Here is a 24,401-nt window from a genome sequence, read left to right on the forward strand (position 1 = left end):
TATCGCAAAAAATATCATTTGGTTGTGTTTGGGGGGGGGGGGGGGCATCAGCCACGCAGGCTGACTGACGGGGAACGAGGGGTCGGGCGGAAAGGGGCCATCAGCCACGCAGGCTGACTGACGGGGAACGAGGGGTCGGGCGGAGGGGGGCCATCAGCCATGCAGGCTGACTGACGGGGAACGAGGGGTCGGGGGCATCAGCCACACATGCTGACTGACGGGGAACGAGGGGTCGGGCGGAGGGGGCAACAGCCACGCAGGCTGACTGACGGGGAACGAGGGGTCGGGCGGAGGGGGGGGGTTACATGTCCTCTTCAAACTGGTTAGAAAACATCTCGTCTTTGTGATATTTAGAAGAGGAGGTTATTTTTCTCTCTCTGTGTCCAAGGCCAGCAGACGTCCAACACGAGAGAGAAACACTCCTGAACGTCTCTGGGACAAAGAACAGGCAGCTTTATGATAAACAACGGCGTCAACTAGATCCACAATGCAATGTGATTCTTCTCGTTATACCACAGTGGGCCCTACAGCTTGTTTACAGCACTGGGAGCTCATGAGGCTGTTGAGATCGGCCCCACTAGTATCAGTCCTCTCTGGGGCCACACACACACACACACACACACACACACACACACACACACACACACACACACACACACACTTGTTTCACTATCCTTGTGGGGACCAAACAATTGATTCCCTTTTGAAAAATCATATTTTCCCCAACTCCTAATCCTAAACCCTAATTGTAACCCTAAACACTAAACACCTGAGTCTAAAATAGCCTTTTTCCTTGTGGGGACGAGGGGAAATGTCCCCACCTGTCACAATGTATCTTGTTCTTCTGGTCCCCACAAGGACGGTAAAAACCAAAACACTCTCTCTCTCTTCCTCCTGTTTTAGTGCAGTTCTGCCGTATCCCCGTGCTGACAACCCTCGTATCCCCCCTCTCAGCTCCCCTGGCTGGGGACGTAGAGGGATGCAGAGTCCTCTGGGTACAGAAGGCCCGTCAGAGCGAGGGCCGTAGATTTCTCTGGGTACAGAATGTCTGTCTGTCTGTCTGTCTGTGTGTCTGTGTGTCTGTGTGTCTGTGTGTCTGTGTGTCTGTGTGTCTGTGTGTCTGTGTGTCTGTGTGTCTCTGTGTCTGTGTGTCTGTGTGTCTGTGTGTCTGTGTGTGTGTCTGTGTCTGTGGTCTATTAAAACACTGATGCTGTTTTAGGGGTTCCATGCTGTAAAGACGAGGCCCATATCAGAGGCAATAGTCCAGTCAACAGCACAGCTTCACCCAGGAGAATCATTCTCCAGGATATAGAGAGGAGAGAGTCCAAACACTACGATTTAACCAGGAGAATCATTCTCCAGAACTTAGAGAGGAGAGAGTCCAAACACTACGATTTAACCAGGAGAATCATTCTACAGAACTTAGAGAGGAGAGAGTCCAAACACTACGATTTAAACAGAGAGGAGAGAGTCCAAACACTACGATTTAACCAGGAGAATCATTCTCCAGAACTTAGAGAGGAGAGAGTCCAAACACTACGATTTAACCAGGAGAATCATTCTCCAGGATATAGAGAGGAGAGAGTCCAAACACTACGATTTAACCAGGAGAATCATTCTCCAGGATATAGAGAGGAGAGAGTCCAAACACTACGATTTAACCAGGAGAATCATTCTACAGGATATAGAGAGGAGAGAGTCCAAACACTACGATTTAACCAGGAGAATCATTCTCCAGGACTTAGAGAGGAGAGAGTCCAAACACTACGATTTAACCAGGAGAATCATTCTCCAGGATATAGAGAGGAGAGAGTCCAAACACTACGATTTAACCAGGAGAATCATTCTACAGAACTTAGAGAGGAGAGAGTCCAAACACTACGATTTAACCAGGAGAATCATTCTCCAGGACTTAGAGAGGAGAGAGTCCAAACACTACGATTTAAACAGAGAGGAGAGAGTCCAAACACTACGATTTAACCAGGATAATCATTCTCCAGGACTTAGAGAGGAGAGAGTCCAAACACTACGATTTAACCAGGAGAATCATTCTCCAGGATATAGAGAGGAGAGAGTCCAAACACTACGATTTAACCAGGAGAATCATTCTCCAGGATATAGAGAGGAGAGAGTCCAAACACTACGATTTAACCAGGAGAATCATTCTACAGAACTTAGAGAGGAGAGAGTCCAAACACTACGATTTAACCAGGAGAATCATTCTACAGGATATAGAGAGGAGAGAGTCCAAACACTACGATTTAAACAGGAGAATCATTCTACAGAACTTAGAGAGGAGAGAGTCCAAACACTACGATTTAACCAGGAGAATCATTCTCCAGGATATAGAGAGGAGAGAGTCCAAACACTACGATTTAACCAGGAGAATCATTCTCCAGGATATAGAGAGGAGAGAGTCCAAACACTACGATTTAAACAGGAGAATCATTCTACAGAACTTAGAGAGGAGAGAGTCCAAACACTACGATTTAACCAGGAGAATCATTCTACAGGACTTAGAGAGGAGAGAGTCCAAACACTACGATTTAACCAGGAGAATCATTCTACAGGATATAGAGAGGAGAGAGTCCAAACACTACGATTTAACCAGGAGAATCCTTCTCCAGGACTTAGAGAGGAGAGAGTCCAAACACTACGATTTAACCAGGAGAATCATTCTACAGGACTTAGAGAGGAGAGAGTCCAAACACTACGATTTAAACGTGTTACTGTAACGGCACAAATACATCAGAGAAGATGGCGTGTCCTAAACGGCTCTATATTCCCTATATAGTGCACTACTTTGGACCTGGACCCCTAGCGTACTATATAGGGAATAGGGTGCTGTTTGAGACGCTGTTGTGCTGAGAAGGCACTAAACAGTCCCTCAGGCCAAGCTCTGACATCTCAGAGAGGAAGAGATATCCAATTATTACCAGACAGGAGGAGAGAAAGAGAAGAGAGAGAGAAAAGGAGAGAGATATAAACATACCAGCAGGGCTGGAGCATGGAGGAGAGGAGGAGAGGAGGAGAGGAGGAGAGAAGGAGAGAAGGAGAGGAGGAGAGAAGGAGAGAAGGGGAGGAGGAGAGAAGGAGAGAAGGAGAGGAGGAGAGGAGGAGAGAAGGAGAGGAGGAGAGAAGGAGAGGAGAGAGAGAGAGGAGGAGAGAAGGAGAGGTATGAGAGAAGTAGAGGAGGAGAGAAGGAGAGGAGGAGGAGAGAGAGAGAGAGGGAGAGAGACATAGAGAAAGAGAAGAGAGAGAAACATACCAGCAGGGCTGGAGCATGGAGGAGAGGAGGAGAGAATGAGAGGAGGAGAGGAGGAGAGGAGGAGAGAGAGAGAGAGGGAGAGAGACATAGAGAAAGAGAAGAGAGAGAAACATACCAGCAGGGCTGGGGCATGGAGGAGAGGAGGAGAGAAGGAGAGGAGGAGAGAAGGAGAGGAGGAGAGAGAGAGAGAGGGAGAGAGGGAGAGAGACAGAGAGACAGAGAGACAGAGAGAGGAGAGAGAAACATAACAGCAGGGCTGGAGCATGGAGGAGATGAGGAGAGAAGGAGAGGAGGAGAGAAGGAGAGGAGGAGAGAGAGAGAGAGGGAGAGAGACAGAGAGACAGAGAGACAGAGAGAAAGAGAGAGGAGAGAGAAACATAACAGCAGGGCTGGAGCATGGAGGAGATGAGGAGAGAAGGAGAGGAGGAGAGAAGGAGAGGAGGAGAGGAGGAGAGAAGGAGAGAAGGCCTCAGGTTGTAGACAGCGTTGGCCACAGCCTTCTGAGTTCTCACACATGCAAATCATACAGGACTAACGGCAAAGCCCTGAAATCCTCTGCCAAGCTTCAAAGCTACGCATGGCGCTCTTTCACATCATGTGAAGGATGGCAGGAAGGGAGGGGCTCCTGTCCTTGTCAGGGCCTCAGTCTCTCAGTCTAACCCCACCCCCTGTTACACACACACACACACACACACACCCCCCCCCCCCCCCCCCCGTTAGAGGAGTCAGTCAGAGTATGCTAGACAGCGACCTGTCTAAGGACTTTCTCTAACCAGGAAATGCATGTAAAAAGGCTTCTGATGTGAAATTATTCATCTAGTCATTTGAATAATTCAAATTACTTAAAAAGGACTCTTTTGGCAGGATTCAGTGCTATTTACCTCTAATCACATTTGAATAAATGCAATTTTTTAATTTTTTTAAATCCCAGATAAATGAATAAAAAATGTCTGTTGGTGAACTGGGCCAATCATAATTAGTCTTTACTTCTTATGCCTTTTTTTATTTAAACCAAATAGCAAATCAAATTGAGGAGTGTATTTGTTCCATTTAGTGAGATAAGCCGAGGTACATTAACGAGACGCAGGAATTCGGATCACAGTTCACCAAATAAGGTTTTATTCATTTATCATCTTGGATTTTTTTTTGGGGGGGGGGAGATTTCTGTACTTATTCAAATGTAATTTGAGGTAAATAGCAGCACTGAAACCTGCCTAAAATACCAGCTCTGGAAATCAACCAAAGGTGCATAAAGACAGTACAGGGACCAAGTTGCATTTCAACGACTCTGATGTGATGCGCATGTGGCGATGCCTGACAGAGAAAAGCATCTGTACGGAGAACACTGATGCCTTTCTCCCAGACCAGCTAAACACTCTTAAAGCTCACTTCCAGGTACTCCTCACCAATCCTCCCACAAGAGGACCCACACTGCTGTAGGGGACAGTGAGCGTTCCTCACCAATCCTCCCACAAGAGGACCCACACTGCTGTAGGGGACAGTGAGTGTTCCCCACCAATCCTCCCACAAGAGGACCCCCACTGCTGTAGAGGACAGTGAGCGTTCCTCACCAATCCTCCCACAAGAGGACCCACACTGCTGTAGGGGACAGTGAGTGTTCCCCACCAATCCTCCCACAAGAGGACCCCCACTGCTGTAGAGGACAGTGAGCGTTCCCCACCAATCCTCCCACAAGAGGACCCCCACTGCTGTAGAGGACAGTGAGCGTTCCCCACCAATCCTCCCACAAGAGGACCCCCACTGCTGTAGAGGACAGTGAGCGTTCCCCACCAATCCTCCCACAAGAGGACCCCCCACTGCTGTAGAGGACAGTGAGCGTTCCTCACCAATCCTCCCACAAGAGGACCCCCACTGCTGTAGAGGACAGTGAGCGTTCCCCACCAATCCTCCCACAAGAGGACCCCCACTGCTGTAGAGGACAGTGAGCCTTCCCCACCAATCCTCCCACAAGAGGTTCTCTGTTGGAGAACAGAGTTACAGCCCAGAGGGCCAGAGGAGGTACTGAAGGAGGGAGAGACAGGGTGATGTAGAGACAGGGTGATGGAGGAACAGGGTGATGGAGGGACAGGGTGATGGAGGAACAGGGTGATGGAGGAACAGGGTGATGGAGGAACAGGGTGATGGAGGAACAGGGTGATGGAGAGACAGGGTGATGGAGGAACATGGTGATGGAGAGCCAGGGTGATGGAGAAACAGGGTGATGGAGAAACAGGGTGATGGAGGAACAGGGTGATGAAGACACAGGGTGATGGAGGAACAGGGTGATGGAGGAACAGGGTGATGGAGGAACAGGGTGATGGAGAGACAGGGTGATGGAGGAACAGGGTGATGGAGAGACAGGGTGATGGAGGAACAGTGTGATGGAGGAACAGGGTGATGGAGAGACAGGGTGATGGAGGAACAGGGTGATGGAGGAACAGGGTGACGGAGGAATAGACCACGACCCCCCTCAGAGATCAGTCTCTCTCTCTAGAGGAACAGGGTGATGGAGGGACAGGGTGATGGAGGAACAGGGTGATGGAGGAACAGACCACGACCCCCCTCAGAGATCAGTCTCTCTCTAGAGGAACAGGGTGATGGAGGAACAGGGTGATGGAGAGACAGGGTGATGGAGGAACATGGTGATGGAGACACAGGGTGATGGAGGAACAGGGTGATGGAGAGACAGGGTGATGGAGGAACATGGTGATGGAGACACAGGGTGATGGAGGAACAGGGTGATGGAGGAACAGGGTGATGGAGGAACAGGGTGATGGAGAGACAGGGTGATGGAGGAACAGACCACGACCCCCCCTCAGAGATCAGTCTCTCTCTAGAGGCACTGCTCCTGCAGGTGTCGTTGAGCAGCTGTTCATCAATGTGAGGACGAACCTGTTTTCTCTACAGGTCAGACGGATAGAGCTCAGCTCTGCTGTTATTGGGCTGCAGCTGCCTGCTCTATGTACACACACACACCCTACGTACACACACACACACACACACACACCCACCCTATGTACACACAAGGTCATTTTTGTAAATAAGCTGCCAGCCACACAAACAGTCAAACAGTAATAGTGTGTCTTCCAGTCCACCTCTGTGATCAACACAATAAGAAGTGTTGCTTAACAGTCAACACGGCTCCAGTGTGACTGATACTTGTGGCCAAACCAGAACTTCCTCTTTCTAATCAGTTGACGGTGTTATTTATTCTAAAAAACAGGCCAACGGTTCTGTTCCCTTCGTATTTCCTCTCAGCTCTTAACTGTTGATGAGCTCTGGGCTTCTCTTTTTCTGTCCCCGCTCACGTCAACAACTTCTGCTGTCGGGCTCTTTCACACACACACACACACACACACACACACACACACACACACACACACACACACACCACACCACACCACACACACACACACACACACACACACACGTTATTGTACACAGTGTCTGTTCTCTGGAACAAGTTAAACAAACACGTTGTATTAACCAGTCACATTAAATAACAGGGCTTTTCATATTTGGAGAACATGTCTTTTTAAGGATGTGTATCTGTTATTTTAGTCAGTGGAACACTGAACATTGTGTGGTCGACCTGATGTACTTTACGTATCGTACATTTAACTATTAATAACATTCACATTATGAGTGAAACTGGCACTTACAGAGAGTACTCATATAGCAACAGCCTTCACACGTAGCAACAGCCTTCTCATATAGCAACAGCCTTCACACGTAGCAACAGTAACAGCCTACACATAGAGCCACAGCAACAGCCTTCACATAGAGACACAGCATTCGCACACAGCAACAGCCTTCACACATAGCAACAGCCTTCACATAGAGCCACAGCAACAGCCTTCACATAGAGCCACAGCATTCACACACAGCAACAGCCTTCACATAGAGCCACAGCAACAGCCTTCACATAGAGCCACAGCAACAGCCTTCACATAGAGCCACAGCAACAGCCTTCACATAGAGCCACAGCAACAGCCTTCACACACAGCAACAGCCTTCACATAGAGCCACAGCAACAGCCTTCACACATAGCAACATCCTTCACATAGAGCCACAGCAACAGCCTTCACACATAGGAACAGCCTTCACAGAGCCACAGCAACAGCCTTCACACATAGCAACAGCCTTCACATAGAGCCACAGCAACAGCCTTCACACATAGCAACAGCAACAGCATTCACACACAGCAACAGCCTTCACACACAGCAACAGCCTTCACACCACAGCAACAGCCTTCACACCACAGCAAGCAACAGCCTTCACACCACATCAACAGCCTTCACACCACAGCAACAGCCTTCACACCACAGCAACAGCCTTCACACCACAGCAACAGCCTTCACACCACAGCAACAGCCTTCACACCACAGCAACAGCCTTCACACCACAGCAACAGCCTTCACACCACAGCCTTCACACCACAGCCTTCACACCACAGCAACAGCCTTCACACCACAGCAACAGCCTTCACACCACAGCAACAGCCTTCACACCACAGCAACAGCCTTCACACCACAGCAACAGCCTTCACAGAAGAGGGATCAAGCTGACCCAGCCTGTCCACTGAGGTCTGTAGGTCAGCTGTACTTTCTATAAACGGTCAACTTGCCCTGGGCGTTGCCGGAGCAACGACTAACTGATTATCAGGAAGACATCTGTTGCCCCTGGCTGCTAGAGGCAGCATCGCAAACTGCAGCCAATTCCCTATATAGTGCACTACATTTTGACCAGAGCCCGGTAGAAGAAGCAGTGCACTATAAAGGGAATAGGGTCCCATTTGGGACGTGTCCATCGTCTCCGTCCAATAAAAACACCACCGTATGTGTTCAGATGACCCCTTCATGACCCCTTCATGACAAACTAAACCGATGCACCAGAGACGAGTCACTAAAACATCCTGTTTATTCTTTAGGATTTAACTGTAATCTGCACTACGACGACCGGTAAGTCTTCCACATCGGGAAGAGAGACGAGACAACGAGCAGCGTTTAGGAGCTTAAAAATCACATATGAATTAATCGTCATCGTGGACTCGGATGTCAAGAGGCCTTAGGGAGACAGTCTTGCTTTTCCCATTTAATAACAGTGATGTCAAAGCCTGGCATTATGTGATGAGCACAAGTACTAGACTTCACTGTAATACGACACCTGAAGTAAAAACACACAGGACTTTAACTGTAAACAGACATGGTAATACACCCAGTGAACTGATAGGAACTAAGCCCCGCCCCCCCTGATAACTGCCTGACACAACGATTGGCTGGTTAACCCGATTGGTTGGGTGTGATTCCAGAACGGTCCTATCTCTGCTCTGTGACAGGCAGGCCCCGTGTCGCTGACAGACTCCACACAGAGAGACAGTTAATTACTAATGCTGTTGGGGACGCGTGTCCGTCCGTCTGTCTACCTAAATAGAAACATGACGAGACATGTCTGTCTACGTGGAGGCGTGATGAAATCAGCTATCCAATCAAGACGGATTAACAGACGGTTGCCGGAGAGAATTAAAAAAAGGGAGGACCTGTCATTTCATTGGCTCTGAGAACTGGGCTTGTTGATGAAAGAAAACGTTGTCAGTTACTAGAATTAAAACCACACAGTGAGGAAGTCTGTCTGCCGTTAGTGAGCAACGTCCAAGACGTGAGGAATGATCCGTCTCTATGTATCTCCTTGCTCTTGTTATATGTGGGTTGAAACAAAGCATAACAGTGGTGGTGTTGGACGTGGTATTTTCACCTCGGGAAGGGCTGTCTAAAAATAAAGGTGAAAAACTGTATAGATGTTGGGATAGGAAGACAATCGGACTTTAGCTAGTAGTGGTGTGATCATCAGATATGATCACGTTCTGGCTAGATCCCCTGGTGATATCTCCTACAACCCACTAGATTCCCCTGGTGCTATCTCCTACAACTAACTAGATCCCCTGGTGCTATCTCCTACAACTAACTAGATCCCCTGGTGATATCTCCTACAACTAACTAGATCCCCTGGTGCTATCTCCTACAACTAACTAGATCCCCTGGTGCTATCTCCTACAACCCACTAGATCCCCTGGTGATATCTCCTACAACCCACTAGATCCCCTGGTGATATCTCCTACAACCCACTAGATCCCCTGGTGCTATCTCCTACAACCCACTAGATCCCCCTGGTGCTATCTCCTACAACTAACTAGATCCCCTGGTGCTATCTCCTACAACCCACTAGACCCCCTGGTGATATCTCCTACAACCCACTAGATCCCCTGGTGATATCTCCTACAACCCACTAGATCCCCTGGTGCTATCTCCTACAGCCCACTAGATCCGCTGGTGATATCTCCTACAACCCACTAGATCCCCTGGTGCTATCTCCTACAACCCACTAGATCCCATGGTGATATCTCCTACAACCCACTAGATCCCCTGGTGATATCTCCTACAACCCACTAGATCCCCTGGTGCTATCTCCTACAACCCACTAGATCCCCTGGTGCTATCTCCTACAACCCACTAGATCCCCTGGTGCTATCTCCTACAACCCACTAGATTCCCCTGGTGCTATCTCCTATAACCCACTAGATCCCCTGGTGCTATCTCCTACAACCCACTAGATCCCCTGGTGCTATCTCCTACAACCCACTAGATCCCCTGGTGCTATCTCCTACAACCCACTAGATATCCTGGTGCTATCTCCAATAAAGAGTTGTCAGTTACTAAAGCTAGAAGGTGGTTAAAGGAGTCAGTGTACCTGGAGCAGCAGTGTGTAGGTCGGCTGTAGACTCACCTTGGAAGGACTGTCTGGCTCTCTCCACTAGTTCCTCTACAGGGTAGCTGGCCAGGTCTCCTCTGGCATGCTTGGTTTTACAGTACGTACAGGCATTCAGACAACTGGAGAGGGAGAGAGAGGAGGAGGTCGGGCCTCAGTTAAAACAGTTGAAACAGTAGACCCGCCAGGACTCGAGGCATTACAAGCAGCGGCCAACGAAGCCCTTTTGAAGGTGGCCATTTCAAAGAGACCTGGAAGTGTTGTAGACAACAAGCCTCAACAGCAGGGAGAGTGTGATCAGGTGTATGACCGACCAACACCGCTATCCCAGGCAATCATATGGTTCCTTACATTATTCTGAGACCAAATAGACTCTTAAACTAAACGTTATAATGTAGAGAAGGACATATCTGAAGAGGAAAGGGAACGAGGTTTAATACGGAGAGAGAAGTGAATCTTTGGAGAGGTATAGTTGGTTGTTTCCCCCCCCCCCCCCCCCCATCGAGGGTTCTTTTGATGTGAGTACCGAGGAGGACGACTGCATTCCTTTCAGACATGATCAATTGTTCTGGTTCTCCCAGCGTCTGTCTCCTTCTGCTTGTTATATTTGCTGTGAAGTGAATCTGAGACGAGAGAAGCACAGTGCAGGAAGGCAGGTTTCCATTCCTTAGTGTGACTGGGCTGGCTGGCTGGCTGGCTGGCTGACTAGCTGACTGGGCTGGGCTGGCTGACTGGGCTGACTGACTGACTGGGCTGGCTGGCTGGGCTGGGCTGGGCTGGCTGACTGGCTGGCTGGCTGGCTTCCTCTGTTGCTGGCTGGCTGGCTGACTGGATTCCTCTGTTGCTGGCTGACTGGGCTGGCTGGTTGGATTCCTCTGTTGCTGGCTGACTGGCTGGCTGACTGGGCTGGCTGGTTGGATTCCTCTGTTGCTGGCTGACTGACTGGCTGGCTGACTTGGCTGGTTGGATTCCTCTGTTGCTGGCTGACTGACTGGCTGGCTGACTTGGCTGGTTGGATTCCTCTGTTGCTGGCTGACTGGCTGACTGTTTAGCTGAGACTCTTAGGGCTTCTTTGAGTTCTCAGCTTTCCTGTTCCCCTGATGAGCTGTGTGTCCGGCTGAGTTCAGACAGCTATGCCAAACTACAGCTCTCACACACACACACACACACACACACACACACACACACACACACACACACACACACACACACACACACACACACACACACACACACACACACACACACACAGCTCTTTCACACACACATCCAAGAGCAGGCAGTGCCAAAACGTTGACATGTCGGTATCATGGCTGTTTCCAAGTTCTGGAAGAATGAAAGAGAGGAGACGACGGCTGTATCATCATGACCTGTTCTCCACACAGATATTCCCTCCCCCTCTCTCCCCCCTCTCTCTCCCTCCCTCCCTCCCTCTCTATCGCTATCCCTCTCTCCCCCATCCCTCTCTCCCCCTCTCTCTCTGTCTCTCGCTCTCCCTCGCTCTCCCTCCCACTCTCTCTCTCTCCCTCTCTCTCTCCCTCCCCCCCTCTCTCCCTCTCTCCCCCATCCCTCCCTCCCTCCCTCCCTCCCTCCCTCCCTCCCAGCCCCTGAACCACTAAGACACACGGTGTAGTATAAAGCCTGTGCTGCTGGTTGTAGTGGTGTCTGGCCTTGCCGTGCTGCTGGTTGTAGTGGTGTCTGGCCTTGCCGTGCTGCTGGTTGTAGTGGTGTCTGGCCTTGCCAAGCTGCTGGTTGTAGTGGTGTCTGGCCTTGCCGTGCTGCTGGTTGTAGTGGTGTCTGGCCGTGCCAAGCTGCTGGTTGTAGTGGTGTCTGGCCTTGCCGTGCTGCTGGTTGTAGTGGTGTCTGGCCGTGCCAAGCTGCTGGTTGTAGTGGTGTCTGGCCGTGCCAAGCTGCTGGTTGTAGTGGTGTCTGGCCTTGCCGTGCTGCTGGTTGTAGTGGTGTCTGGCCTTGCCTTGCCAAGCTGCTGGTTGTAGTGGTGTCTGGCCTTGCCAAGCTGCTGGTTGTAGTGGTGTCTGGCCTTGCCAAGCTGCTGGTTGTAGTGGTGTCTGGCCTTGCCTTGCCAAGCTGCTGGTTGTAGTGGTGTCTGGCCTTGCCAAGCTGCTGGTTGTAGTGGTGTCTGGCCGTGCCGTGCCAAGCTGCTGGTTGTAGTGGTGTCTGGCCGTGCCAAGCTGCTGGTTGTAGTGGTGTCTGGCCGTGCCAAGCTGCTGGTTGTAGTGGTGTCTGGCCGTGCCAAGCTGCTGGTTGTAGTGGTGTCTGGCCGTGCCAAGCTGCTGGTTGTAGTGGTGTCTGGCCTTGCCAAGCTGCTGGTTGTAGTGGTGTCTGGCCGTGCCAAGCTGCTGGTTGTAGTGGTGTCTGGCCTTGCCAAGCTGCTGGTTGTAGTGGTGTCTGGCCGTGCCAAGCTGCTGGTTGTAGTGGTGTCTGGCCTTGCCAAGCTGCTGGTTGTAGTGGTGTCTGGCCTTGCCAAGCTGCTGGTTGTAGTGGTGTCTGGCCTTGCCAAGCTGCTGGTTGTAGTGGTGTCTGGCCGTGCCAAGCTGCTGGTTGTAGTGGTGTCTGGCCGTGCCAAGCTGCTGGTTGTAGTGGTGTCTGGCCTTGCCAAGCTGCTGGTTGTAGTGGTGTCTGGCCGTGCCAAGCTGCTGGTTGTAGTGGTGTCTGGCCTTGCCAAGCTGCTGGTTGTAGTGGTGTCTGGCCGTGCCAAGCTGCTGGTTGTAGTGGTGTCTGGCCTTGCCTTGCCAAGCTGCTGGTTGTAGTGGTGTCTGGCCGTGCCAAGCTGCTGGTTGTAGTGGTGTCTGGCCGTGCCAAGCTGCTGGTTGTAGTGGTGTCTGGCCGTGCCAAGCTGCTGGTTGTAGTGGTGTCTGGCCGTGCCAAGCTGCTGGTTGTAGTGGTGTCTGGCCGTGCCGTGCCAAGCTGCTGGTTGTAGTGGTGTCTGGCCGTGCCAAGCTGCTGGTTGTAGTGGTGTCTGGCCGTGCCAAGCTGCTGGTTGTAGTGGTGTCTGGCCGTGCCAAGCTGCTGGTTGTAGTGGTGTCTGGCCGTGCCAAGCTGCTGGTTGTAGTGGTGTCTGGCCGTGCCAAGCTGCTGGTTGTAGTGGTGTCTGGCCGTGCCAAGCTGCTGGTTGTAGTGGTGTCTGGCCTTGCCGTGCCAAGCTGCTGGTTGTAGTGGTGTCTGGCCGTGCCAAGCTGCTGGTTGTAGTGGTGTCTGGCCGTGCCAAGCTGCTGGTTGTAGTGGTGTCTGGCCTTGCCGTGCCAAGCTGCTGGTTGTAGTGGTGTCTGGCCGTGCCAAGCTGCTGGTTGTAGTGGTGTCTGGCCGTGCCAAGCTGCTGGTTGTAGTGGTGTCTGGCCGTGCCGTGCCAAGCTGCTGGTTGTAGTGGTGTCTGGCCTTGCCGTGCCAAGCTGCTGGTTGTAGTGGTGTCTGGCCTTGCCAAGCTGCTGGTTGTAGTGGTGTCTGGCCGTGCCAAGCTGCTGGTTGTAGTGGTGTCTGGCCGTGCCAAGCTGCTGGTTGTAGTGGTGTCTGGCCTTGCCGTGCCAAGCTGCTGGTTGTAGTGGTGTCTGGCCGTGCCAAGCTGCTGGTTGTAGTGGTGTCTGGCCGTGCCAAGCTGCTGGTTGTAGTGGTGTCTGGCCTTGCCAAGCTGCTGGTTGTAGTGGTGTCTGGCCTTGCCGTGCCAAGCTGCTGGTTGTAGTGGTGTCTGGCCGTGCCAAGCTGCTGGTTGTAGTGGTGTCTGGCCTTGCCGTGCCAAGCTGCTGGTTGTAGTGGTGTCTGGCCTTGCCAAGCTGCTGGTTGTAGTGGTGTCTGGCCTTGCCAAGCTGCTGGTTGTAGTGGTGTCTGGCCGTGCCAAGCTGCTGGTTGTAGTGGTGTCTGGCCGTGCCAAGCTGCTGGTTGTAGTGGTGTCTGGCCTTGCCGTGCCAAGCTGCTGGTTGTAGTGGTGTCTGGCCTTGCCAAGCTGCTGGTTGTAGTGGTGTCTGGCCTTGCCAAGCTGCTGGTTGTAGTGGTGTCTGGCCGTGCCGTGCCAAGCTGCTGGTTGTAGTGGTGTCTGGCCTTGCCGTGCCAAGCTGCTGGTTGTAGTGGTGTCTGGCCTTGCCAAGCTGCTGGTTGTAGTGGTGTCTGGCCTTGCCGTGCCAAGCTGCTGGTTGTAGTGGTGTCTGGCCGTGTCAAGCTGCTGGTTGTAGTGGTGTCTGGCCTTGCCGTGCCAAGCTGCTGGTTGTAGTGGTGTCTGGCCGTGCCAAGCTGCTGGTTGTAGTGGTGTCTGGCCTTGCCAAGCTGCTGGTTGTAGTGGTGTCTGGCCTTGCCGTGCCAAGCTGCTGGTTGTAGTGGTGTCTGGCCTTGCCGTGCTGCTGGTTGTAGTGGTGTCTGGCCTTGCCAAGCTGCTGGTTGTAGTGGTGTCTGGCCTTGCCAAGCTGCTGGTTGTAGTGGTGTCTGGCCTTGCCAAGCTGCTGGTTGTAGTGGTGTCTGGCCTTGCCGTGCCAAGCTGCTGGTTGTAGTGGTGTCTGGCCTTGCCAAGCTGCTGGTTGTAGTGGTGTCTGGCCTTGCCAAGCTGCTGGTTGTAGTGGTGTCTGGCCTTGCCAAGCTGCTGGTTGTAGTGGTGTCTGGCCTTGCCAAGCTGCTGGTTGTAGTGGTGTCTGGCCGTGCCAAGCTGCTGGTTGTAGTGGTGTCTGGCCTTGCCAAGCTGCTGGTTGTAGTGGTGTCTGGCCTTGCCAAGCTGCTGGTTGTAGTGGTGTCTGGCCGTGCCGTGCCAAGCTGCTGGTTGTAGTGGTGTCTGGCCTTGCCAAGCTGCTGGTTGTAGTGGTGTCTGGCCTTGCCAAGCTGCTGGTTGTAGTGGTGTCTGGCCGTGCCAAGCTGCTGGTTGTAGTGGTGTCTGGCCTTGCCAAGCTGCTGGTTGTAGTGGTGTCTGGCCGTGCCAAGCTGCTGGTTGTAGTGGTGTCTGGCCTTGCCAAGCTGCTGGTTGTAGTGGTGTCTGGCCGTGCCAAGCTGCTGGTTGTAGTGGTGTCTGGCCGTGCCAAGCTGCTGGTTGTAGTGGTGTCTGGCCTTGCCAAGCTGCTGGTTGTAGTGGTGTCTGGCCTTGCCGTGCCAAGCTGCTGGTTGTAGTGGTGTCTGGCCTTGCCGTGCTGCTGGTTGTAGTGGTGTCTGGCCTTGCCAAGCTGCTGGTTGTAGTGGTGTCTGGCCTTGCCAAGCTGCTGGTTGTAGTGGTGTCTGGCCTTGCCAAGCTGCTGGTTGTAGTGGTGTCTGGCCTTGCCGTGCCAAGCTGCTGGTTGTAGTGGTGTCTGGCCTTGCCAAGCTGCTGGTTGTAGTGGTGTCTGGCCTTGCCAAGCTGCTGGTTGTAGTGGTGTCTGGCCTTGCCAAGCTGCTGGTTGTAGTGGTGTCTGGCCTTGCCAAGCTGCTGGTTGTAGTGGTGTCTGGCCGTGCCAAGCTGCTGGTTGTAGTGGTGTCTGGCCTTGCCAAGCTGCTGGTTGTAGTGGTGTCTGGCCTTGCCAAGCTGCTGGTTGTAGTGGTGTCTGGCCGTGCCGTGCCAAGCTGCTGGTTGTAGTGGTGTCTGGCCTTGCCAAGCTGCTGGTTGTAGTGGTGTCTGGCCTTGCCAAGCTGCTGGTTGTAGTGGTGTCTGGCCGTGCCAAGCTGCTGGTTGTAGTGGTGTCTGGCCTTGCCAAGCTGCTGGTTGTAGTGGTGTCTGGCCGTGCCAAGCTGCTGGTTGTAGTGGTGTCTGGCCTTGCCAAGCTGCTGGTTGTAGTGGTGTCTGGCCTTGCCAAGCTGCTGGTTGTAGTGGTGTCTGGCCTTGCCAAGCTGCTGGTTGTAGTGGTGTCTGGCCTTGCCGTGCCAAGCTGCTGGTTGTAGTGGTGTCTGGCCTTGCCAAGCTGCTGGTTGTAGTGGTGTCTGGCCTTGCCAAGCTGCTGGTTGTAGTGGTGTCTGGCCTTGCCGTGCCAAGCTGCTGGTTGTAGTGGTGTCTGGCCGTGCCAAGCTGCTGGTTGTAGTGGTGTCTGGCCTTGCCGTGCCAAGCTGCTGGTTGTAGTGGTGTCTGGCCGTGCCGTGCCAAGCTGCTGGTTGTAGTGGTGTCTGGCCGTGCCGTGCCAAGCTGCTGGTTGTAGTGGTGTCTGGCCTTGCCAAGCTGCTGGTTGTAGTGGTGTCTGGCCTTGCCAAGCTGCTGGTTGTAGTGGTGTCTGGCCTTGCCAAGCTGCTGGTTGTAGTGGTGTCTGGCCGTGCCAAGCTGCTGGTTGTAGTGGTGTCTGGCCTTGCCAAGCTGCTGGTTGTAGTGGTGTCTGGCCTTGCCAAGCTGCTGGTTGTAGTGGTGTCTGGCCTTGCCAAGCTGCTGGTTGTAGTGGTGTCTGGCCTTGCCGTGCCAAGCTGCTGGTTGTAGTGGTGTCTGGCCGTGCCGTGCCAAGCTGCTGGTTGTAGTGGTGTCTGGCCGTGCCAAGCTGCTGGTTGTAGTGGTGTCTGGCCGTGCCAAGCTGCTGGTTGTAGTGGTGTCTGGCCTTGCCAAGCTGCTGGTTGTAGTGGTGTCTGGCCTTGCCAAGCTGCTGGTTGTAGTGGTGTCTGGCCTTGCCAAGCTGCTGGTTGTAGTGGTGTCTGGCCTTGCCAAGCTGCTGGTTGTAGTGGTGTCTGGCCTTGCCGTGCCAAGCTGCTGGTTGTAGTGGTGTCTGGCCGTGCCGTGCCAAGCTGCTGGTTGTAGTGGTGTCTGGCCGTGCCAAGCTGCTGGTTGTAGTGGTGTCTGGCCGTGCCAAGCTGCTGGTTGTAGTGGTGTCTGGCCTTGCCAAGCTGCTGGTTGTAGTGGTGTCTGGCCTTGCCAAGCTGCTGGTTGTAGTGGTGTCTGGCCTTGCCAAGCTGCTGGTTGTAGTGGTGTCTGGCCTTGCCGTGCCAAGCTGCTGGTTGTAGTGGTGTCTGGCGTCTTGCCGTGCCAAGCTGCTGGTTGTAGTGGTGTCTGGCCGTGCCAAGCTGCTGGTTGTAGTGGTGTCTGGCCGTGCCAAGCTGCTGGTTGTAGTGGTGTCTGGCCGTGCCAAGCTGCTGGTTGTAGTGGTGTCTGGCCTTGCCGTGCCAAGCTGCTGGTTGTAGTGGTGTCTGGCCTTGCCAAGCTGCTGGTTGTAGTGGTGTCTGGCCTTGCCAAGCTGCTGGTTGTAGTGGTGTCTGGCCTTGCCGTGCCAAGCTGCTGGTTGTAGTGGTGTCTGGCCTTGCCGTGCCAAGCTGCTGGTTGTAGTGGTGTCTGGCCGTGCCAAGCTGCTGGGTGTAGTGGTGTCTGGCCGTGCCAAGCTGCTGGTTGTAGTGGTGTCTGGCCGTGCCAAGCTGCTGGTTGTAGTGGTGTCTGGCCTTGCCGTGCCAAGCTGCTGGTTGTAGTGGTGTCTGGCCTTGCCGTGCCAAGCTGCTGGTTGTAGTGGTGTCTGGCCTTGCCGTGCCAAGCTGCTGGTTGTAGTGGTGTCTGGCCTTGCCGTGCCAAGCTGCTGGTTGTAGTGGTGTCTGGCCTTGCCGTGCCAAGCTGCTGGTTGTAGTGGTGTCTGGCCTTGCCGTGCCAAGCTGCTGGTTGTAGTGGTGTCTGGCCGTGCCAAGCTGCTGGTTGTAGTGGTGTCTGGCCGTGCCAAGCTGCTGGTGGTGGTAGTGGTGTCTGGCCGTGCCAAGCTGCTGGTTGTAGTGGTGTCTGGCCTTGCCGTGCCAAGCTGCTGGTTGTAGTGGTGTCTGGCCTTGCCGTGCCAAGCTGCTGGTTGTAGTGGTGTCTGGCCGTGCCGTGCCAAGCTGCTGGTTGTAGTGGTGTCTGGCCTTGCCGTGCCAAGCTGCTGGTTGTAGTGGTGTCTGGCCTTGCCAAGCTGCTGGTTGTAGTGGTGTCTGGCCTTGCCAAGCTGCTGGTTGTAGTGGTGTCTGGCCTTGCCAAGCTGCTGGTTGTAGTGGTGTCTGGCCTTGCCGTGCCAAGCTGCTGGTTGTAGTGGTGTCTGGCCTTGCCAAGCTGCTGGTTGTAGTGGTGTCTGGCCTTGCCAAGCTGCTGGTTGTAGTGGTGTCTGGCCTTGCCAAGCTGCTGGTTGTAGTGGTGTCTGGCCTTGCCGTGCCAAGCTGCTGGTTGTAGTGGTGTCTGGCCGTGCCAAGCTGCTGGTTGTAGTGGTGTCTGGCCTTGCCAAGCTGCTGGTTGTAGTGGTGTCTGGCCTTGCCAAGCTGCTGGTTGTAGTGGTGTCTGGCCTTGCCGTGCCAAGCTGCTGGTTGTAGTGGTGTCTGGCCTTGCCGTGCCAAGCTGCTGGTTGTAGTGGTGTCTGGCCTTGCCGTGCCAAGCTGCTGGTTGTAGTGGTGTCTGGCCTTGCCAAGCTGCTGGTTGTAGTGGTGTCTGGCCTTGCCGTGCCAAGCTGCTGGTTGTAGTGGTGTCTGGCCTTGCCGTGCCAAGCTGCTGGTTGTAGTGGTGTCTGGCCTTGCCGTGCCAAGCTGCTGGTTGTAGTGGTGTCTGGCCTTGCCAAGCTGCTGGTTGTAGTGGTGTCTGGCCTTGCCAAGCTGCTGGTTGTAGTGGTGTCTGGCCTTGCCAAGCTGCTGGTTGTAGTGGTGTCTGGCCTTGCCGTGCCAAGCTGCTGGTTGTAGTGGTGTCTGGCCTTGCCAAGCTGCTGGTTGTAGTGGTGTCTGGCCTTGCCAAGCTGCTGGTTGTAGTGGTGTCTGGCCTTGCCAAGCTGCTGGTTGTAGTGGTGTCTGGCCTTGCCGTGCCAAGCTGCTGGTTGTAGTGGTGTCTGGCCGTGCCAAGCTGCTGGTTGTAGTGGTGTCTGGCCTTGCCAAGCTGCTGGTTGTAGTGGTGTCTGGCCTTGCCAAGCTGCTGGTTGTAGTGGTGTCTGGCCTTGCCGTGCCAAGCTGCTGGTTGTAGTGGTGTCTGGCCTTGCCGTGCCAAGCTGCTGGTTGTAGTGGTGTCTGGCCGTGCCGTGCCAAGCTGCTGGTTGTAGTGGTGTCTGGCCGTGCCGTGCCAAGCTGCTGGTTGTAGTGGTGTCTGGCCTTGCCAAGCTGCTGGTTGTAGTGGTGTCTGGCCTTGCCAAGCTGCTGGTTGTAGTGGTGTCTGGCCTTGCCAAGCTGCTGGTTGTAGTGGTGTCTGGCCGTGCCAAGCTGCTGGTTGTAGTGGTGTCTGGCCTTGCCAAGCTGCTGGTTGTAGTGGTGTCTGGCCTTGCCAAGCTGCTGGTTGTAGTGGTGTCTGGCCTTGCCAAGCTGCTGGTTGTAGTGGTGTCTGGCCTTGCCGTGCCAAACTGCTGGTTGTAGTGGTGTCTGGCCGTGCCGTGCCAAGCTGCTGGTTGTAGTGGTGTCTGGCCGTGCCAAGCTGCTGGTTGTAGTGGTGTCTGGCCGTGCCAAGCTGCTGGTTGTAGTGGTGTCTGGCCTTGCCAAGCTGCTGGTTGTAGTGGTGTCTGGCCTTGCCAAGCTGCTGGTTGTAGTGGTGTCTGGCCTTGCCAAGCTGCTGGTTGTAGTGGTGTCTGGCCTTGCCAAGCTGCTGGTTGTAGTGGTGTCTGGCCTTGCCGTGCCAAGCTGCTGGTTGTAGTGGTGTCTGGCCGTGCCGTGCCAAGCTGCTGGTTGTAGTGGTGTCTGGCCTTGCCAAGCTGCTGGTTGTAGTGGTGTCTGGCCTTGCCAAGCTGCTGGTTGTAGTGGTGTCTGGCCTTGCCGTGCCAAGCTGCTGGTTGTAGTGGTGTCTGGCCGTGCCAAGCTGCTGGTTGTAGTGGTGTCTGGCCTTGCCAAGCTGCTGGTTGTAGTGGTGTCTGGCCTTGCCGTGCCAAGCTGCTGGTTGTAGTGGTGTCTGGCCTTGCCGTGCCAAGCTGCTGGTTGTAGTGGTGTCTGGCCGTGCCGTGCCAAGCTGCTGGTTGTAGTGGTGTCTGGCCTTGCCAAGCTGCTGGTTGTAGTGGTGTCTGGCCTTGCCAAGCTGCTGGTTGTAGTGGTGTCTGGCCTTGCCAAGCTGCTGGTTGTAGTGGTGTCTGGCCTTGCCGTGCCAAGCTGCTGGTTGTAGTGGTGTCTGGCCTTGCCAAGCTGCTGGTTGTAGTGGTGTCTGGCCTTGCCAAGCTGCTGGTTGTAGTGGTGTCTGGCCTTGCCAAGCTGCTGGTTGTAGTGGTGTCTGGCCTTGCCGTGCCAAGCTGCTGGTTGTAGTGGTGTCTGGCCTTGCCGTGCCAAGCTGCTGGTTGTAGTGGTGTCTGGCCTTGCCGTGCCAAGCTGCTGGTTGTAGTGGTGTCTGGCCTTGCCGTGCCAAGCTGCTGGTTGTAGTGGTGTCTGGCCTTGCCGTGCCAAACTGCTGGTTGTAGTGGTGTCTGGCCTTGCCGTGCCAAGCTGCTGGTTGTAGTGGTGTCTGGCCTTGCCGTGCCAAGCTGCTGGTTGTAGTGGTGTCTGGCCTTGCCGTGCCAAGCTGCTGGTTGTAGTGGTGTCTGGCCTTGCCGTGCCAAGCTGCTGGGATTCAGGAGATCAACGATGCTCCTGCTGTTGTCTGAACCCGGGTTTTAGAGAGGGAGAAACGATGCTCCTGCTGTTGTCTGAACCCGGGTTTTAGAGAGGGAGAAACGATGCTCCTGCTGTTGTCTGAACCCGGGTTTTAGAGAGGGAGAAACGATGCTACTGCTGTTGTCTGAACCCGGGTTTTAGAGAGGGAGAAACGCTGCTCCTGCTGTTGTCTGAACCCGGGTTTTAGAGAGGGAGAAACGATGCTCCTGCTGTTGTCTGAACCCGGGTTTTAGAGAGGGAGAAACGATGCTCCTGCTGTTGTCTGAACCCGGGTTTTAGAGAGGGAGAAACGATGCTCCTGCTGTTGTCTGAACCCGGGTTTTAGAGAGGGAGAAACGATGCTCCTGCTGTTGTCTGAACCCGGGTTTTAGAGAGGGAGAAACGATGCTCCTGCTGTTGTCTGAACCCGGGTTTTAGAGAGGGAGAAACGATGCTCCTGCTGTTGTCTTAACCCGGGTTTTAGAGAGGGAGAAACGATGCTCCTGCTGTTGCCTGAACCCGGGTTTAAGAGAGGGAGAAACGGGGCTGTTTTTCATTGTTTTAAAGACAGACAGAGGAAAACATGGAACAAATCAAAGGATAGGAAACAGAAATGATTCAAGCTGGCTGGTAAAGGAATGTTATATATATATTTACCGGGACACATTTATTCTTCACATTCCGAAGATTTTGTCAGCAAGATTTTTGAGACCATCCTCAAACAACCGTGAAAACTAAGCAGTTTGATTTCTATATGGAATATATTAAGCCTCATTTTGGGAGGGATAAAGACTAGGTTGACTCTGGGACAAACAGTCTAAACCCCCCTGTCAGGTAAGAAGACTAGGATGGAGTAAACATGGTCTGGGAACATGCTCCAGGACAGTCTAAACCCCCTGTCAGGTAAGAAGACTAGGATGGAGTAAACAGGGTCTGGAAACATGCTCCAGGACAGTCTAAACCCCCTGTCAGGTAAGAAGACTAGGATGGAGTAAACAGGGTCTGGTAACATGCTCCAGGACAGTCTAAACCCCCCTGTCAGGTAAGAAGACTAGGATGGAGTAAACAGGGTCTGGAAACATGCTCCAGGACAGTCTAAACCCCCTGTCAGGTAAGAAGACTAGGATGGAGTAAACAGGGTCTGGTAACATGCTCCAGGACAGTCTAAACCCCCCTGTCAGGTAAGAAGACTAGGATGGAGTAAACAGGGTCTGGTAACATGCTCCAGGACAGTCTAAACCCCCCTGTCAGGTAAGAAGACTAGGATGGAGTAAACAGGGTCTGGGAACATGCTCCAGGACAGTCTAAACCCCCCTGTCAGGTAAGAAGACTAGGATGGAGTAAACAGGGTCTGGTAACATGCTCCAGGACAGTCTAAACCCCCCTGTCAGGTAAGAAGACTAGGATGGAGTAAACAGGGTCTGGGAACATGCCCCAGGACAGTCTAAACCCCCTGTCAGGTAAGAAGACTAGGATGTAGTAAACAGGGTCTGGAAACATGCTCCAGGACAGTCTAAACCCCCCTGTCAGGTAAGAAGACTAGGATGGAGTAAACAGGGTCTGGTAACATGCTCCAGGACAGTCTAAACCCCCCTGTCAGGTAAGAAGACTAGGATGGAGTAAACAGGGTCTGGTAACATGCTCCAGGACAGTCTAAACCCCCCTGTCAGGTAAGAAGACTAGGATGGAGTAAACAGGGTCTGGTAACATGCTCCAGGACAGTCTAAACCCCCTGTCAGGTAAGAAGACTAGGATGGAGTAAACAGGGTCTGGTAACATGCTCCAGGACAGTCTAAACCCCCCCATGCTCCAGTCTAAACCCCCCCATGCTCCAGTCTAAACCCCCTGTCTGTTAAGACTAAATAGTAATTTACTAACCGAACCATTATAGTTGTGAATGAAGGAGAGTCACATGCCATCAATGATCTAGTCTCACAGAGTAACGATGAGACAACCAGAAATAGACCATCCGTGACCAACTGATAACATACAGGCTTCATACAACATACAGTCTGCTCCAGTCTCATAGAAACACAACACAGTCATTTATTCAAGGACAGCCCCCTTCCCTCATCTACATAACACTGCAAAAATCAGAAACTTTCAGTCCAAAAATAATGCAGAAAAATATATCCATGCTTTTTTCACATCTAGATTAGACTACTGCAATGCTCTACTTTCCGGCTGCCCAGATAAAGCACCAAATAAACTTCAGTTAGTGCCAAACACGGCTGCTAGAATCTTGACTAGAACCCCAAAATGTGATCATATTACTCCAGTGCTAGCTTCTCTACGCTGGCTTCCTGTTAAGGCAAGGGCTGATTTCAAGGTTTTACTGCTAACCTACAAAGCATTACATGGGCTTGCTCCTATCTTTCCGATTTGGTCCTGCCGTACATACCTACACGTACGCTACGGTCACAAGATGCAGGCCTCCTAATTGTCCCTAGAATTTCAAAGCAAACAGCTGGAGGCAGGGCTTTCTCCTATAGAGCTCCATTTTTATGGAATGGTCTGCTTATCCATGTGATGGACGCAGACTCGGTCTCAACCTTTAAGTCTTTATTGAAGACTCATCTCTTCAGTAGGTCCTATGATTGAGTGTAGTCTGGCCCAGGAGTGTGAAGGTGAACAGAAAGGCACTGGAGCGATGAACCGCCCTTGCTGTCTGTGCCTGGCCGGTTCTCCTCTCTCCACTGGGATTCTCTGCCTCTAACCCTATTACGGGGGCTGAGTCACTGGCTTACTGGTGCTCTTCCATGCCGTCCAAAGGAGGGGTGGGTCAGTTGAGTGGGTTGAGTCACTGACGTGATCTTCCAGTCCGGGTTGGCGCCCCCCCTCGGGGTCTTGCCGTATGGTAGATCTTTGTGGGCTATAACCGGCCTTGTCTCAGGATAGTAAGTTGGTGGTTGAAGATATCCCTCTAGTAGTGTGGGGGATGTGCTTTGGCAAAGTGGGTGGAGTTCTATCCTGCCGAAGAGGACTGGCCACCCCTCATAGCCTGGTTCCTCTCTAGGTTTCTTCCTAGGTTCTGTCCTTTCTAGGGAGTTTTTCCTAGCCACCGTGCTTCTACACCTGCATTGCTTGCTGTTTGGGGTTTTAAGCTGGGTTTCTGTACAGCACTTTGTGACATCGGTTGATGTAAGAAGGGCTTTAGAAATACATTTGATTGATATGTTACTAAGAATAAACCACTATTCACACAACAAGCCTAAGTTGGAAAAACCAAAAGAGTGTTGTTTTTATACAGCTCTGTAATCCTGCATTTATAATAGCTCTAACAAAGATGAGAGAGAGAGCGAGAGCGAGAGCGAGAGCGAGAGAGAGAGAGAGAGAGAGAGAGAGAGAGAGAGAGAGAGAGATTTAGTGTAAAGACCAGGACTAATAATGCTGTGGTGGTCCAGATTTGAGGTGAACGGATGTCTTTGAAAGGAGATCCATCTCCGGCACTTTCCCTGATTAAAATGGGCATTAAAGATGGCAGCTGGGTCACATGACCTAGCCTCAGAGAGAACACTAACAGATGGGGCCCTCTCCCACTCTCCCATCATCCTGTCTCCCCCCTTTAACCCCCTGTCAGAGGATGGCTGTAACCAGAAATCTGTGGGTCTGACTACAGGAGGGACCTACTCTCCTCCTTCCTTCCTGTTTCTCCCCAGCCCCCTCTCTCTCCCCCTCCAACCAACAGAGCTCAGAGGTCATGCCTCTACTCCAGGGGTCTCTGGTCTTATAGACTAGTACCCTGGTTTCCAGACCTCTACTCCAGGGGTCTCTGGTCTTATAGACTAGTACCCTGGTCTCCAGACCTCTACTCCAGGAGTCTCTGGTCTTATAGACGAGTACCCTGGTCTCCAGACCTCTACTCCAGGGGTCTCTGGTCTTATAGACTAGTACCCTGGTCTCCAGACCTCTACTCCAGGGGTCTCTGGTCTTATAGACTAGTACCCTGGTCTCCAGACCTCTACTCCAGGGG

General features: G+C 52.9%; 1 protein-coding gene across 3 annotated transcripts in view; it reads right to left on the bottom strand.

The window, feature by feature from the left end:
• The window catches only part of cdkal1 (CDK5 regulatory subunit associated protein 1-like 1), a 1,024,035-nt gene that overhangs the window by 687,047 nt on the left and 312,587 nt on the right, over positions 1–24,401 (bottom strand). For all 3 annotated transcript variants that reach the window (XM_071395740.1, XM_071395742.1, XM_071395741.1), the window contains exon 8: positions 10,052–10,155. In XM_071395740.1, the coding sequence (XP_071251841.1) occupies positions 10,052–10,155 (104 nt within the window). The remainder of the gene's footprint in view (positions 1–10,051; positions 10,156–24,401) is intronic.

This window comes from Salvelinus alpinus, chromosome 4, assembly GCF_045679555.1.
Source record: "Salvelinus alpinus chromosome 4, SLU_Salpinus.1, whole genome shotgun sequence".
NCBI lineage: Eukaryota > Metazoa > Chordata > Actinopteri > Salmoniformes > Salmonidae > Salvelinus > Salvelinus alpinus.